This window comes from Bidens hawaiensis, unplaced genomic scaffold, assembly GCF_021521415.1.
Source record: "Bidens hawaiensis isolate Kalapana, Puna unplaced genomic scaffold, B.hawaiensis_p1.1 tig00118074_1, whole genome shotgun sequence".
NCBI lineage: Eukaryota > Viridiplantae > Streptophyta > Magnoliopsida > Asterales > Asteraceae > Bidens > Bidens hawaiensis.
Window position 1 is genome coordinate 2773 of NW_027504812.1, and position 14531 is coordinate 17303.

Sequence of the window (14531 nt, forward strand, 5' to 3'; positions counted from 1 at the left end):
CACTAACGCGTACATATAGACTCATGTGTGTGACTCGTTACCGACTCTTGTAAATGTTATTCATGAATGTGTAAGATAACGGAGTATGTGTTAACGAAGTTAACGTAAAAACGTATGGTGTCACAAGCGTGAACGACACATGCATTAAATGCAATAACCAATCAATACATAGTATAAATATTGCACCCAACAACCAGGTTAATCAATCATTCACGCTCACTCATTTATTTCTCTCAATACACACGATACTTATTCTAACGTTGGAGGTCGGTTGGTTACAGGACACCCCTATCCCGTGCTGAGTTTAACGATGTTGTTTTTTGTAGCAGGTCTAGGTCCGAAGACTTCCATCTATGACATTTGTAACACTGATTCGAACTTCCTGGTAAGCCCATTTTAACATTGGCGTCATATGTGAGACCGTTAAGGCCTTGGATGCATATGGTCTTTGATATACCTAAATCTTCGAACTGTTGTTCTCACGTCACGATGGAAAGCAATGGCTGCCGGCTAGTTCAACACTCCCTGCTACTACGACACCTAATGTTAATTCAGTTTCACTTGGTGTCATTGTCACTCCCATGTGCACGGCTCCACCGTCAGGACCACCATCTAGGAAATCAGGCAGGCACCCCACTACTACATGAGAAAAGAAAGACTAAACGCCGTTAAGATCCGTTATCCTTCGATGAAGGCCAATCGATATTAACCTCAATGCCACCACCATGACCACTATGTGTATTTGAAACACTTGTTAGATTTCACTGTTGACCATTCAAAGCTTTTTTTCTTGAACGACGAATTTCACAGTTAAGTTGACCACAGCTCCCAAGTCGGAAGCCCCAACCGCCCCACTCGGGCCAAGACTATGTTGTCTTAACCGGTCCCACGCTTGGCATCCGAGTTTGGCTAGGCGTTCCCCGAGAAAATTTCCAGCCACCTGCCACTTGACAGATGTTGTACCCTCCACAAGAGCAAGCCCTCTAGAGTAAATACATTGTAATAAAAAACTCGGGTCTAGTTGTTGATATGCATCATATTAATTTATATATTATTTTTCGCTTGGATTTCTCTTTTGTTAACGGTCTTCTTCACATCTGCCTAAAATAATAGCTTGAGTCCTTGACGTATGTAGAAAACATTAAGTGCATGCCTAGTGTTGATAACACATGGTTAGTGACTTAGTGTGGCTTAAGAGCTGTCCATTTTACAAGTCAAGAAGTTAAAATCAATAAAGTGTACTTTCATGGAAGAAAATAAAACTGTTCTTCATAAGTCAAAAGTCAAGAAGTAACATCTTTGTATTTTATCTAATTAATACGTTCAGAGTTGGCAGAATTTTTAGGACGTGATTTGGTCATGTGGTAATGACGAGTCTCCCTGTCTCGATAGTTTCTCTTTTGGATTTATTGAGAAATTGAAAAGTGTTCGAAAGATGACATTATGGTATTTGTCAATGACTCTCTTCAGGCGCAAAGGTTGTATTGCATCTTTTATTACTATTATTTTTAAAGTTAATTACTCAGATGCTCTCTATGGTTAGTACGAGTTATAAGTATGCTTTCTATCTTTCTAAAATAAATGCACGTGTCTCGTTTTTTTATGAAACGTAACACTGAGTGCTCCTTCAAGTGGATGAATACGAAGGTTAGTTTTTCTACTGTGTTTTCCAAATTTTTAGTTATTATCGATCGGTTGTCGGAGAATAAAGATAACAAAGCAAACCACTTTAAGAATAAAATAGAATCCACCCATATTCATCAGACAAATGTTTTAATCTCTTTGCCGATTGATATATTGGTAAACTTTTTTTAACAACTAATGTTTTTCACCTTTCACCCATAACTCACAACCATTTGGTTGTAAGTTATACACATTTACCACTAAAAAGTCATCATGGTAAAATTAGAATAACAAGTCATTACGGTAAAAAGGCTTGTTGCCTAGTGGTATCAAGGCACGATGGAAATTTGTCCCTCATCATTAGATTGAGAATTCGAGATTCATGATGAACAAAAAATTGTAGATTTAGTAAGTTTATATTTAGCCGTTTAAAAAGAACTTGTTGCTACACAAGAAAAGAAACAATGAAATCAGATATCTAGATGTCAAGATGGTTTCATTCATGGCATAGCTAGGGTTAGAGGTGCACAAATCGTTTTTTTTTAATACCCGGGTTCGGGTATGGAACCGATTTCGGGTATGATCGGGTATTGGAAAATCGGGTATTGATTGAAATCGGGTAGGGTTCGGGTATGGTATTGAGGAGAAAAACTCAACCCTATGTACCCGGGTAGGGTATGATCGGGTTCGGGTATTGGAACCGGGTACGACCGGGTATTAATACCCGGTTTTAAATTTGTAATTTTTTTATACATTTTTTATATTGTTTAAAATTTAAATTTGCTTTGTAATTTATAAAAATAATTAAACTATATTACAAAAACCATATATCCACTAAATTACAAATTATTTACTTAGTAATATGCATTTTACAAAAATTTAATCATAAAAGTTGTGAAGTAAACATAAAAATATACTATAATAACTCATGTATTATTTCAGGTATTAGAAAATTGGTATCGGATATCGGGTATAACCTGGTATGGGTATAGGGTATGACCGGGTCTGGGTATTTAGGGGTATAAATTGGGTACGGGTATTGACCTCAAAATGCGTACCCTATCCATACCCTACGGGTAGGGTCGGTTTCAGTTTCGGGTATAGAATACGCGGGTATAAAAAACCGGTTCCGGGTATTTTTTCCAGGTCCGGTTCCGGGTACGGGTTTTTTGTGCACCTCTAGCTAGGATAGTGGCAGATGATGATTAGGGCTGAAAAGGTTGGCGGAAGAATGGTGCGGAATATCCGAATATGGTTTTAATTAAAAGTTATTAAACGGTAATTTTTCCCTCACGCGCCTCACATATTTAAACTTAATGAAAAAACATAACGGGATCAGGACGAAGGACAACATTGGTTTGTAAAAACACATAAATAGCATAAAAGATAAATGGCGTCCACTATAATAGTGTTAATCAAAAGACGTGGCATGTAATTTGATGGAAAGATAAACGATTAAAATTGCAATTCTCTTTATGGTAAAGAGTAACCCTTATTTGGGGCCGAAAAATTATTAACAGTGTGGACATTTATAAATCTTTCCTCTCGAACAAAACAACATAGTGTGTTCTTTTTAACTACATAGGTCACATAGCTGCAAGATATATGGTCTGCCAAATAGCAATTCATTTTTAGAGCCCAACAACTCATCACCCTAATGTTGGCCTTATCAATCTTTTTAAACGGCGAATTTCTTTTAAACTTAAATAGTGTTTGAATTATGTAAAAAGATATGTTCTTTTATGTAAACAAAAGTGGTTTTGAGGTGTTAGTAGTTTGGATTGTTTACTAGCATCACTCTAAAACACTGACATGTTTTTCACTCGATATTGCTCTCGGCTACAACTGATGGGAACTCACCAGACCCGTTTATCAGAAGCTGTAGCGTATCCCGAGCACTCTTCTCTGACTCTGTGCTTGCTTCCAACAATGGTGGAATGCTTAAGGTTATAGCGGGCCCACTGCTCACCAAGTAGGCTTGGCCAGAGGAACATATGCTAATTACCGGGAGGTGAACTATTGGCTCACACATGAGTGGGGTGAATACCTGTGAAGAAGCTGATATAGACAAGGGTAAAATTGGAATTTCAGAGAGATTTGGAGACGGTTTTGGAAGTAGTGATGAAAGAGGCGGTAATGTAATGCTTCAGTTTGTAGAGTCGAAACCGAAATCGAAACTGAGACGGCAGGTGGACACCAACAGTAATATGGAGGGGATACCTGAGACGGTGAGGTGGATGATGGCATGGGTAATGGTGGAAACAAGCAGGTTCCAGAGGAAGACTCAAGAAGCTTCCGTTTTCCATGGTTTGAAGTAGACGGAAACAAAACAGGATGCTTTTCAGATGGCTCAATACGAGCTCCATCCGTCCTTCGTCTTAGCTTAAAAGAACTTGGTCTTGGACTCAGGACAACTTGAAAGTTGCTGGTTCGGGGTCGTGAAGGCTTTGATAACAAGTTTTGAGATTGTGATGTTTGAGTTTGACCGTCTTCGGAAGCAAGGTTTGACCGAATAAAATGAGCTCGGAGATGATGCACAAAGCGGTCAAGACGGGAATCACTAACTCCCGTCAGTTCAGCTAGGGAAGGCTTCCTTTCGAGTATATTCCTCATCTAAAACAAGAAATCACATCATCATTTGGTTGTTTTATATGTATAAGCATACACTTTATTCACTAGTTGATGTATTTATCAATATTACCATATACCTTTTCAAGCAATTCATTACCAAGAAGACGGGATTTCTCAGAGCACCAAAAGTAGAAGGGATCTTTATTAGGGAGTCTTACAGAAAAAGATCTACCCGAATTATCTGTTGGTATTCCCTCACTCATGACAGATGAGCAATCTGAAGTGTTTCTTAAGATTGATAGTGTCTCTGTATGCCCGTCATCCGAAAGAAATGATATGCGCAAATCAGAAGATGGCAAGAGGGAAATTACTAGGTTACCCCTGTCATATTATGCATGATAATGAACCTAATTAGATGTGAACAAGCACAATAGTCTCATAATATAAACAGAATTATAGATACTGAAGTAAAGAAGATAATCAAAGCCATTCCGCATAGGTAAATAAAAATGATATGCAGATAACAGCTGTTGTGCTTAATAAATATGTTTCTCTCACATAGTACCACCTATTGTTCACAATCATATACTAGAAATTCAATCATTCATATGCAAATCAGAAACATTTTGATCCAAAGCATCAAGTAGTCAATACTCATCTAAGATACGAGCATGTTTTTACTTCTGCACAATTCATGCATGATGCACCCGTGGTGTTGACCAAATTTCTAAATCAACAAATGTTATATAAATGGGGCATGCTTTTGGTGGAGTTCTGTCTAAAGGATTGTACTTTCAAAGGTAAAATATTGGTCTCAACTTTTGAAGAATGCACATTCTGGGATCCATTTATCACACATCAATATCCACGTGCAGATATATAACATAGACCAGTTGTGTGTGCTTGGTGCTAGTTGTTTACTTTAATGAACAACAGTAACATAAATTAAACAATTACTTGATTTATCAAGTATATAAACAAGCAAAACTACCGTCAACTCAACTAATCACATCCTCGATACCGATTATCCACCTTCCTTACATTCAACAAAGATTTAACTTTTACCTATCAGGAATTAACAAGACATATGCATCTATAAACATATAGCTACACCTGCAAATAGTAAGAAACTACCTTATACTGACTGGAGTAAAAAGACTCCCATGCTTGTTAATCTTTCCAACGCGAACGGACGCAAGAGGTATACACAAACACCTGGCGAGCAGACCGACTTCCAATGGCTCAAAATGCTGATCACCAAAACAAACATCAGTAACTCACATAATCAAATTACAATTCAACACCTAATTACAACAACTAATACTACCTGACTCAAATGCGATAACAACCGATCTTCAACACCACTAGACGCAATATTATTATTACTATTATTAAGCTTGAGCAAGGGTTTCAACCTCTCATCAGCTCGACAGGCGCCCATGACGTGCATATCAAGCGCCAGTAGCCACTGCATAAGCGTACTGGTTTCAGTGTCTCGTTGCATCAACAGATGACTATCGTTGTCTCCATCACCGACTATGAAATCCGTCAGACGGTCAGCAATTGTAGTATGACCGTTCGATTGATTTTGTCGTTGTTGGTTGACCTGAGGATCAGAAACAGATTGTTGTTGTTCTTTGGAATTGTTGTTGTTGTTGTTGTTGTTGTTCATGGTGATTGGAAATGGTATGTGTGAGGTGTTGGGATTGGATTGATGAATCCGATAAGATCTGTTCTCTACAACGGGAATTGGTTGAGATGCAAAAGAAAGAAAGAAATGCACGCACGGGGCTACTGTTAAAAGAAAAATGAGGTGACGGGCGTGAAATTAATATCAACGTCATTTCAGATGGGGGTTTGGAGTCCGGGTCCGACGAATGGATATTCTCATCTCACCTACACTTTAAGTGGCAATTGGTCCTCTGGCTGACTTAATGCCAAGGCTTGTGATCGTTGAGCTATTAGGCGGACAGGGTGGTGCGTGATGGGGCTTTCACCAAGCGTGGTGGAGCGTGGAACATCGCCACTGGTCACCGATAGTTCCGACCAACTTGTTACCGCTAGACACCGATAGTTCTTCGTCATCAGACGATGACATTCTTGAATGGTTCTCGTTGTTATATAAAGAACTTGAAGGCTCGAGCCGTCAAAAGAAAAAAAATGGTGGATCGTGATCGTATATATGCCCACGGAGTGCTAATGAACGACTATTTTGTGGAGGATCGTTTGCCGAAATACAATGACGAGACGTTTAGGGATCGGTTTCGCGAGGGGCAAATGAAGTTTTACGTCGCTTCAAAAATGCACATTCGTTATTCGTCAATTAGCAACAGGTAACCCACCCGACTAATTCGATGAATACTTACGAATGTCTCAGAAAACTTCATGTGTATGTCTGCAATTCTTTCGTAACTTCATGTGTATGTCTGCCTTATTACGATTTGGTGTTTTAGAAGGTGGGAAATTCGTTGGTGTTCGAAGGGAAACAACCGATCATAGATAATATCATTAGCAAGATCAATACGTTAAGTTTTCTATGAGTGAAGAATAGATCAAAGAATACGGTGCTAACGTAGGAGAGTGATCTAACTTTAATTTCTCATTGTAACGTACAGGTGATATGGGTAGTACTTATGGTATTTTTTTCTAATTTTTTTTTTTTTTTGTATTGGTGGTTGTATTGTGGTGTCTAGTGTCTTGCTAATTTGGTATTGTGAATAAAACTTGTGATTAATAGCTCAAAGCCTTCTAAAACTTATGATAACTACTAAATCACCACATGACTCCTTTGCAAGTACTACACCAAGAATCACTTTGTGCACTAAAAAACAAAAGACTAGATTTACAATATTATAACAAAATAGTCCACCCTTTATCATCTTTGAGATTGAAAATCGTCTAACGAAGAACCTAAGTTAATTTATATATGAAAACACAATTACAGTAATTCATATCTTGTGGTGACATTGATCATTGAAAAAGCTAAAAAGAATTAAAAATATATATATATAGATTTCAGTGAAGATGTACAAGTGGCTAATTTTAGCTGATTTGCAAGATATATGCTTAATGTGTTAAATTGTAATAGCGGTCACGTGTCCCAGTCTCAACTCCCAAACCTGCATTAACTTCCTGTGTTGCCTATATAATAAACACACATTACACATAACACATGTATGTATGCAAAGGAATCTTCCACTCGGAACTTTCATCTGCATTTTGTACTCCAAGAATCATGCAATTCGTAGCTCTTAATCCCCGGTCACCACCTTCGTTTCACGCCCTTTTTCCACCCCCAATCTCCTCCGGTCGAAGCAGAAACAGCCGTGCTTCGCTTTCGTTTCCCATTCGATGTGTTCTTCAGTCGCCTTCTATAGGTTATCTCCTTTTGCGTGCATTAGTTGCAGCAATTTCGCTCTCATGTGTAGTATATTGTAGTCTCTATTTATGCATTGGTCCGTCGAGTTCAGTCGTATATCAGACTGAACTTGACGGACCAAGTTCATGTAATTTTTTGTGAACTGATGTTGAAAGAAACACATCTAGGTGCCGAGGAAGCGGAATTCCTTAAAGCTTCAAGGAAAGGAAACCTAATACCGCTTCATAGATGCATATTCGCAGATCACTTAACCCCGGTGCTCGCTTATCGCTGTCTGGTTAAGGAAGAAGACCGAGAGGTTCCTAGCTTTCTGTTTGAGTCAGTTGAGCCTGGATTCCGAACTTCACAAGTTGTAAGATGATTTGCCGTTGTATCATTCATTCTTATCCAAAATTCCTGGAAATCAAAAATAGTAGTAATGATGATCATATAGTAACAAATATAGTCTCATTTAACATTGGGGCAAAGAACTAGAATGTTACCTAATTGTTTTATAGTAGGGGAATTGCAGTAAAACCGAACCAAAAACCTTGGTTCTTGACTTTCTAAAGACCGTTGGGTTTTGGTTTTTTCAGTTTGGCCTTTTCGGTTTGGGTCTGGTTCAGTTTCGGTTGTTTCATTTTGCCTTTGGTGCTTCAAACTTTTGGGCCGAAAAAAAAATGGCCCAGAATAATAAATTTTTGCCTAAATATTTATGTTAATTAATAGTTAATTGATTATTATAGGTTTGGACTAAATATATGGGTTTGAGTCTTTATTAATTTCTAAGAAACTACTTCAACGTACTTCAAAATAGAAAATGAAAATCTTTGAAATCGGTTGCGTTCAGAATTTTTTTTTTTTTTTTTGGGTTTTCATTACACGCAAAACCAAAACTGAACCTAAAGTACAGTTTTTACAAAAACATAATATGGGTTTTGTTTTGGTTCTTTATTTTTATATTCTTATAGTTTTTTTGGTGTCATGCACAACCCTATTTGTAGTGAGAATTTAACATAATCTCATTGTTTTGACCGAATGATTTGAATGTATCGATATTAATTTGTAGGGACGATACAGTGTGGTTGGATCTGATCCATCAGTTGAAGTTATTGCTAAAGAAAACAATGTCACCATTATGGATCATAACAAAGGAAGCTTGATTCATAAAGTCGCTGACGATCCTTTGGAAATACCGAAAAGTCTATCTGATGGTTGGAAACCTCAACTTGTTGATGGCCTTCCTGATACATTTTGTGGTATGGCCTAGTCTAATGTTAATGTGAAATAAATGTTTGTCTGCTGAAACATTTATTGATATGTTCTTTCTATATCTGATAATTCAACTGCTAACAGAAATTTCATAATTATTTACTATTGCTAGTATATTCCAGTAGTATGGTTCTTTCTAATTATTGATATGTTCTTTCTATATATGATACTTCTATTGCTAACAGTTGAATCTCAATTTGTAGAAGTTGTATTTGTAATTATTGCCCACAACTTACTATAGCTAGTATGGTCCTTAAATGTTGCCCATAAATACAGTTATTCATGTAGAGATGGAGGTAGTTGACTAGTTGAAAGAGAGATAGTGCTTAATGATTAATGAAATCTGGGTTTTTAGGCTATCTGTTGTGGGCTAAGGCTAACTAGAAAAGGCTAGTTTAAAAAAACCACGTCACTACCACGTAGGCTTTAACTAACCTACCATTTAACAAGCGTGTTGTGTTTTAACTAGTATTAAAAAAACAAAAGAAATGTGACTGGTTGAAACAAGGTGGACCCCCCCCCCCCCTTCAAAATCCCCTCAAAGGCGTTAAGGGGCTACCGCCCAAGCCCTTGGCGCCCCGTTACCTTTCACGGCAGGGTGTGTAGAGTCTTAAAGTGCCCATGTGGCACCCCTAGTTAGCGCACAACGGAGAGCCTTAATGGCATCCATTTTTTGGCAACTGTTTTCTTGCATATCATGTTGCAATGCTTTTGGCCAGACAAAAACAGTTGATACATTTTACAGATGCACATTAAATCATTGTGTTGAATTTTATCATTGGTTGGTGAAGCATTAGTTGCTCTTCAAATAAACTTACTTATTTGACATTGAATGTTTGAGGAAGGACCAAATTATGTATCATCCATAACAATTTAACATTAAATATTTCACATAATGTATTTTAACTACAATATATATGAGTATGTCATCAATTTCTAAAATTCAATCATGAACAGGTGGTTGGGTTGGTTACTTTTCATATGACACGGTTCGTTACGTAGAGAAGAAAAAACTGTTGTTTATAGATGCACCGCAGGATGACAGGAATCTACCAGACATCCATCTTGGATTATATGAAGACGTGATCGTGTTTGATCACGTTCAAAAGGTACTCAATAGCATAATTGTACACCATTTAACATAATTATATGAAACTTTATCATAATATATAACTTTGATCTTCAGAAAGCATACATAATTCATTGGGTGAGACTTGATCAGTATTCATCTACTGAAGAAGCTTATAAAGATGGAATCAAGCGGTTGAAAAAATTAGTGTCTAAAGTACATGATGTTGACCCGTAAGTTACTGACCTTTCGTTATTATGTCACTTTCACGATAACTATCCTTACTTAAAGTTTTTACTCATTAGCCCGAAGTTACTTGCGGGCTCAGTGCAATTAAGCACCCAACAATTCGGGAATCCTTTGACCCGGTCAAACATGACCCGAGAAGAATACAAGGCAGCAGTCTTGCAAGCAAAAGAACACATTCTTGCAGGTGATATTTTCCAAATTGTTTTAAGTCAACGCTTTGAACGCCGAACACTTGCGGATCCTTTTGAGATTTATAGAGCTTTAAGAGTTGTGAATCCAAGTCCCTACATGACTTATTTACAGGTGCGTTAATTAATATTATATGTTTAGTTATCTCATATTCATTATTTCATTCTATTACTAAACTTTTCAAATTGTCAGGCTCGAGGGTGTATCTTGGTTGGTTCAAGCCCAGAAATTCTCACTCGTGTGAAAAATGTTTGTTGTTTATAACTCTATACGTATTCCTATTATTGTGAAAAAAAAATACAAAAATCACTAATATTATGTATTTATTGACAGAATACGGTTATTAATCGACCATTAGCTGGGACCATAAGAAGAGGAAAGACTCCAGCTGAGGACAGACACTTAGAAAAGATGTTACTAAATGATGAAAAGCAGCGTGCGGAACACATCATGTTGATTGACTTGGGGCGGAATGATGTTGGAAAGGTAACTTTGACTTTTTTTAGGTCAACTGAATGTTTTCATAGTCAAAGTGTTGACTTTATTAGTGCTTGTATATAGGTCACAAAACCTGGTTCGGTTAAAGTAGATAAGCTTATGACCATTGAACGATACTCCCATGTGATGCACATCAGTTCCACAGTAAGTCAACACATGTTTGTCAACCCAACCTGGCCCAACCTGCTTATTTAGACAATGGCCCGTTAACCATAATTACATTCTTCTTTTTGTTTTTAAAGGTAACGGGTGAGTTGCTCGATCATATGACTTGCTGGGAGGCCCTTCGTGCTGCACTTCCTGTCGGGACAGTTAGTGGTGCTCCAAAGGTTTGACCCGTTAGAAATAAATCATAACCATAACGGGCCCATTCAAATTTGATGAAAATATTATTCTTATACAGGTGAAGGCAATGGAACTAATTGATAAACTGGAAGTTACAAGGCGCGGGCCTTACAGTGGTGGGTTCGGGTCGATTTCGTTTTCTGGAGATATGGATATGGCTCTTTCTCTAAGGACCATGGTGTTCCCGACCCAGGCCCATTTTGACACGGTGTGTTTATGCAAAAAAAAGCAATGGGTGGCTTATCTTCAAGCTGGAGCCGGTATCGTAGCCGATAGTGTTCCGGATGACGAGCAACAAGAGTGCGAACACAAAGTAGCTGGCCTAGCTCGAGCCATTGATTTGGCCGAGTCGGCTTTTTGTGAGTGAGTTAGCATCACTATCATAATAGGTTAAGAGTTGTAATAGGTGATTGGTGTTTTGTTGTTGGAAATGAAATTATGTTGCTAGTGTAAAATCAAAGGTGTAGTTTACTGTTAACAAGCTTTAAGAATAGTATTTGTGTAAGAACTTAATGAGGGTCCTTTATGATCTTTATGATCCTGTTCGACTGGTCTTAATGAATATAAGAGAAAACCATTAACTGTCTGGTTGGATGGTTTGAAAGTTTATTGATTATTTGGAAATCATTATTTTGTATAAAATTTTTAAATTGATAAAAACGATAGAAATGTTTCATAAATATTACACGTAAGTTTATGCATATTCGTAAAATTAATTAAAAATAATAATAAAGATGAATAATCTTTACAATGCTAAATTGGGGGTGGGAAGAATGGATTCCATCGCCTTTGGTATGTGAATTTCAAGCTGCTACTGCTCCGATAGCTACTTTGCAGGTTGCTATGCGAATTTCAAGCTACTGCTACTCCTATAGCTGCTTTAGAGGTTGTTGTAAATGGAACTCTTGGATTTTATTGAAATGTGCATTAACCCACCCATTTGGCATGGGCATTTCAATTTTTCTAAGGGGGTTCATGGTCCGGCTAGTTTTGATAAAAGTTCTACGTCAAACGCAAACTACAACTTCAAAAAAATGACAAACCGAACTGTTAGGGTTGGTTACTTGGCAGACCGATCAACCCAGGTTTATTTGGATGAGCAAGTTCTTTTAACTCTTTCTTCAAAACTTTTATCTTACACAGTTAAAATTATGAAAAATGATACAAATGGCTAATGAGTATTATAAATATACGTAATTACGTATTCTAAAATTAAATAAAAACCTATTAATAAAAGTATTTCCAAGTTCGGTTTGCAAGTCACATAAAAAAAACCAATGAGGTATAGCTCAATTGGCAAGGGGGAAAATGAAAGAGTTGTTCGAATCCGATCTTAACTAGATTTTGCTTTAGTGAGTTTTCAGAAGATATCAAGATAGGTTTTCTCAAAACGAAAGATGGTGGGCATGGGCTATCAAGTGTTATCTAGGGGTTTTCAAGTCGGATATCCGGAGTTTCGGATAGTGGATATCACTATCCGAGTCCAAAATTTCACGAGCGTATGAAGTCGTCTTTTATCACTGGATTAGCCGAGAGTAGCAAGAGTTTATTCGTTTGTCGTGAAAAGAAATCCTAACCAACACCAAACCTAACTCACTCACAAATTCAAGATCTCAAATCACTAACAAAACCCTAGAAATTCACAATCACGATCACCAAACCAGACGAACAACAGATCGATTAATTAATAATTAAAAGTATTAAACAAAAAAATTAAATTATCACAACACCTATTTTTACTTTTACACACAAACACAAAACCAAAAAAACAAACCAAATCATCATCATCATGATCGATTGGTATGATCATAATCCACAATCTCATTAACCGTAACCGACCTCGAGTGCTGCACAATCGACCTTCCAATCGAGTTTATCCAATCCTCCTTCTCCTTGTCCGAATCCGCAACAAAGTACATGGTATCCGCCCGAGTGGACAGCTCAAACGCAAACTGTTTATTAATAACATCTTCGGCGCCTTTGACGGTCAGACACGTGGCCACCGGTACGACGCCACGTGGACGTGACCCGCGAGTGACGACGGCCTCCTTGAACCAGAAGAGTTTGCCTTGCTTCAAAACGAACCAGCGGCGCCGCCAGGTCTTGATGTACTCGCCTTGTTTGGTGAGCCACCCGGTGCGCTCGGGGTTGGACCAGTACTCCACGCCATCGTAGTCGTCCGGGTTGGGTGCTGAGTCGCCCATCACGGCGCGCCACAGTCTCGCCATAGTGAGAGATCGTGGTGGTGGTGATGGAGTTTGGGCGGAGATATTATTATTACCAATGTTGTTGAAACCGGACCGGACCAGCCGGTCGAACCGGTCAGATCGGGATTCGGTCCACTGACCGGATCCGGTTCACATAGTTCGCTCGGCTGATAGGGAACCGGCCGGTCGAACCGGAAAACCGGACCGGTTGAAACGGTTTTCTAAGAAAAAATTTTTTTTTTTTTTTAAATCATTTTTTAAGCTTGATCCGTCATTTTTTGACCAAAATTGTTCGACCGATCCGACCGGTTGAACCGGTGGGCCATCCGGTTCGATGTCCGATCCGGTTATGATAAAATTGATTATTACTATTATTATATGATTATATGACTTGTGAGGGTTGGAGCATTTGGACAGTGAAACACCCTGTCATTGCATTTTGGTTTGTCATATTGTATTCCTATTTTTTTAATTTTTACTTATTTTTATTTTAATGGGGTGATCACCGTCATCACCTGATTATCTTTATTTCATTCTGAGGTTATGTTTTTTAGGAATTTTAAAGTCCCATACTAAAGTGTTACATCACTACCGTATAGAAGGTGGGGTAAGCTCGCTATGATTTAAAACCCTGCAATTTTAGATTTGAGCTCGCCATTTGCGAAACACTTCTTCTTTTGTCGCGCATTGATGCCTTGAAGCCCCTCCTTTACCACCTATCCATTACTGGCACAATGCGGTGTTGGGGGCTTTAAAGCCTTGCCATATCATTTTGTCACTCTCCTTAATGCCCCACAATGAGAGGTCTAAGAAGGAACTTTGTCAAATATGAGAAAACATTCTAACTCAACTTAAAACCCTTTGTTTTTTTTTGGTCATGTGTAAGACTTGAACTTAAGCTCTCACATTTTTAAATTGAAGTATTTGGATGCCTCACCTCAACCACTTCGATCGGAGATTATTGGCATATTGTATTTGCATTATCATTTTTCATTTATTATCTATAAAAATTTATTTGAAAAAGCATTAAGTTTCTTGATCTCATCATGTGCTAAATCTAAGGGACTTGCTTCTATGACGAAAGGGGAGTTGGTGTGGTGTAAAGTAAAGTTTGGGGGTCAAATGTATAATATTTAAAAAAAATTAGTAC

General features: G+C 37.9%; 2 protein-coding genes and 1 pseudogene across 2 annotated transcripts; 1 reads left to right on the forward strand and 2 right to left on the reverse strand.

Moving 5' to 3' along the window:
- Window positions 1-3451: 3451 nt before the first annotated feature.
- Window positions 3452-5866, reverse strand: LOC143608269 (uncharacterized). Its single transcript, XM_077083360.1, has 4 exons — window positions 5522-5866; window positions 5329-5444; window positions 4332-4575; window positions 3452-4236 (listed from the first exon to the last, which is right to left on the reverse strand). The coding sequence occupies exons 1-4, from the start codon at window positions 5864-5866 to the stop codon at window positions 3640-3642; spliced, it is 1302 nt and encodes a 433-aa protein (XP_076939475.1). The 3' UTR covers window positions 3452-3639.
- Window positions 5867-7424: 1558 nt separating this feature from the next.
- Window positions 7425-11699, forward strand: LOC143608270 (anthranilate synthase alpha subunit 1, chloroplastic-like). Its single transcript, XM_077083361.1, has 11 exons — window positions 7425-7571; window positions 7741-7925; window positions 8622-8811; window positions 9782-9933; window positions 10011-10126; window positions 10199-10445; window positions 10524-10580; window positions 10665-10817; window positions 10893-10973; window positions 11072-11158; window positions 11233-11699. The coding sequence occupies exons 1-11, from the start codon at window positions 7430-7432 to the stop codon at window positions 11539-11541; spliced, it is 1719 nt and encodes a 572-aa protein (XP_076939476.1). The 5' UTR covers window positions 7425-7429; the 3' UTR covers window positions 11542-11699.
- Window positions 11700-12937: 1238 nt separating this feature from the next.
- Window positions 12938-13456, reverse strand: LOC143608271 (pleckstrin homology domain-containing protein 1 pseudogene; annotated as a pseudogene).
- Window positions 13457-14531: the final 1075 nt, after the last annotated feature.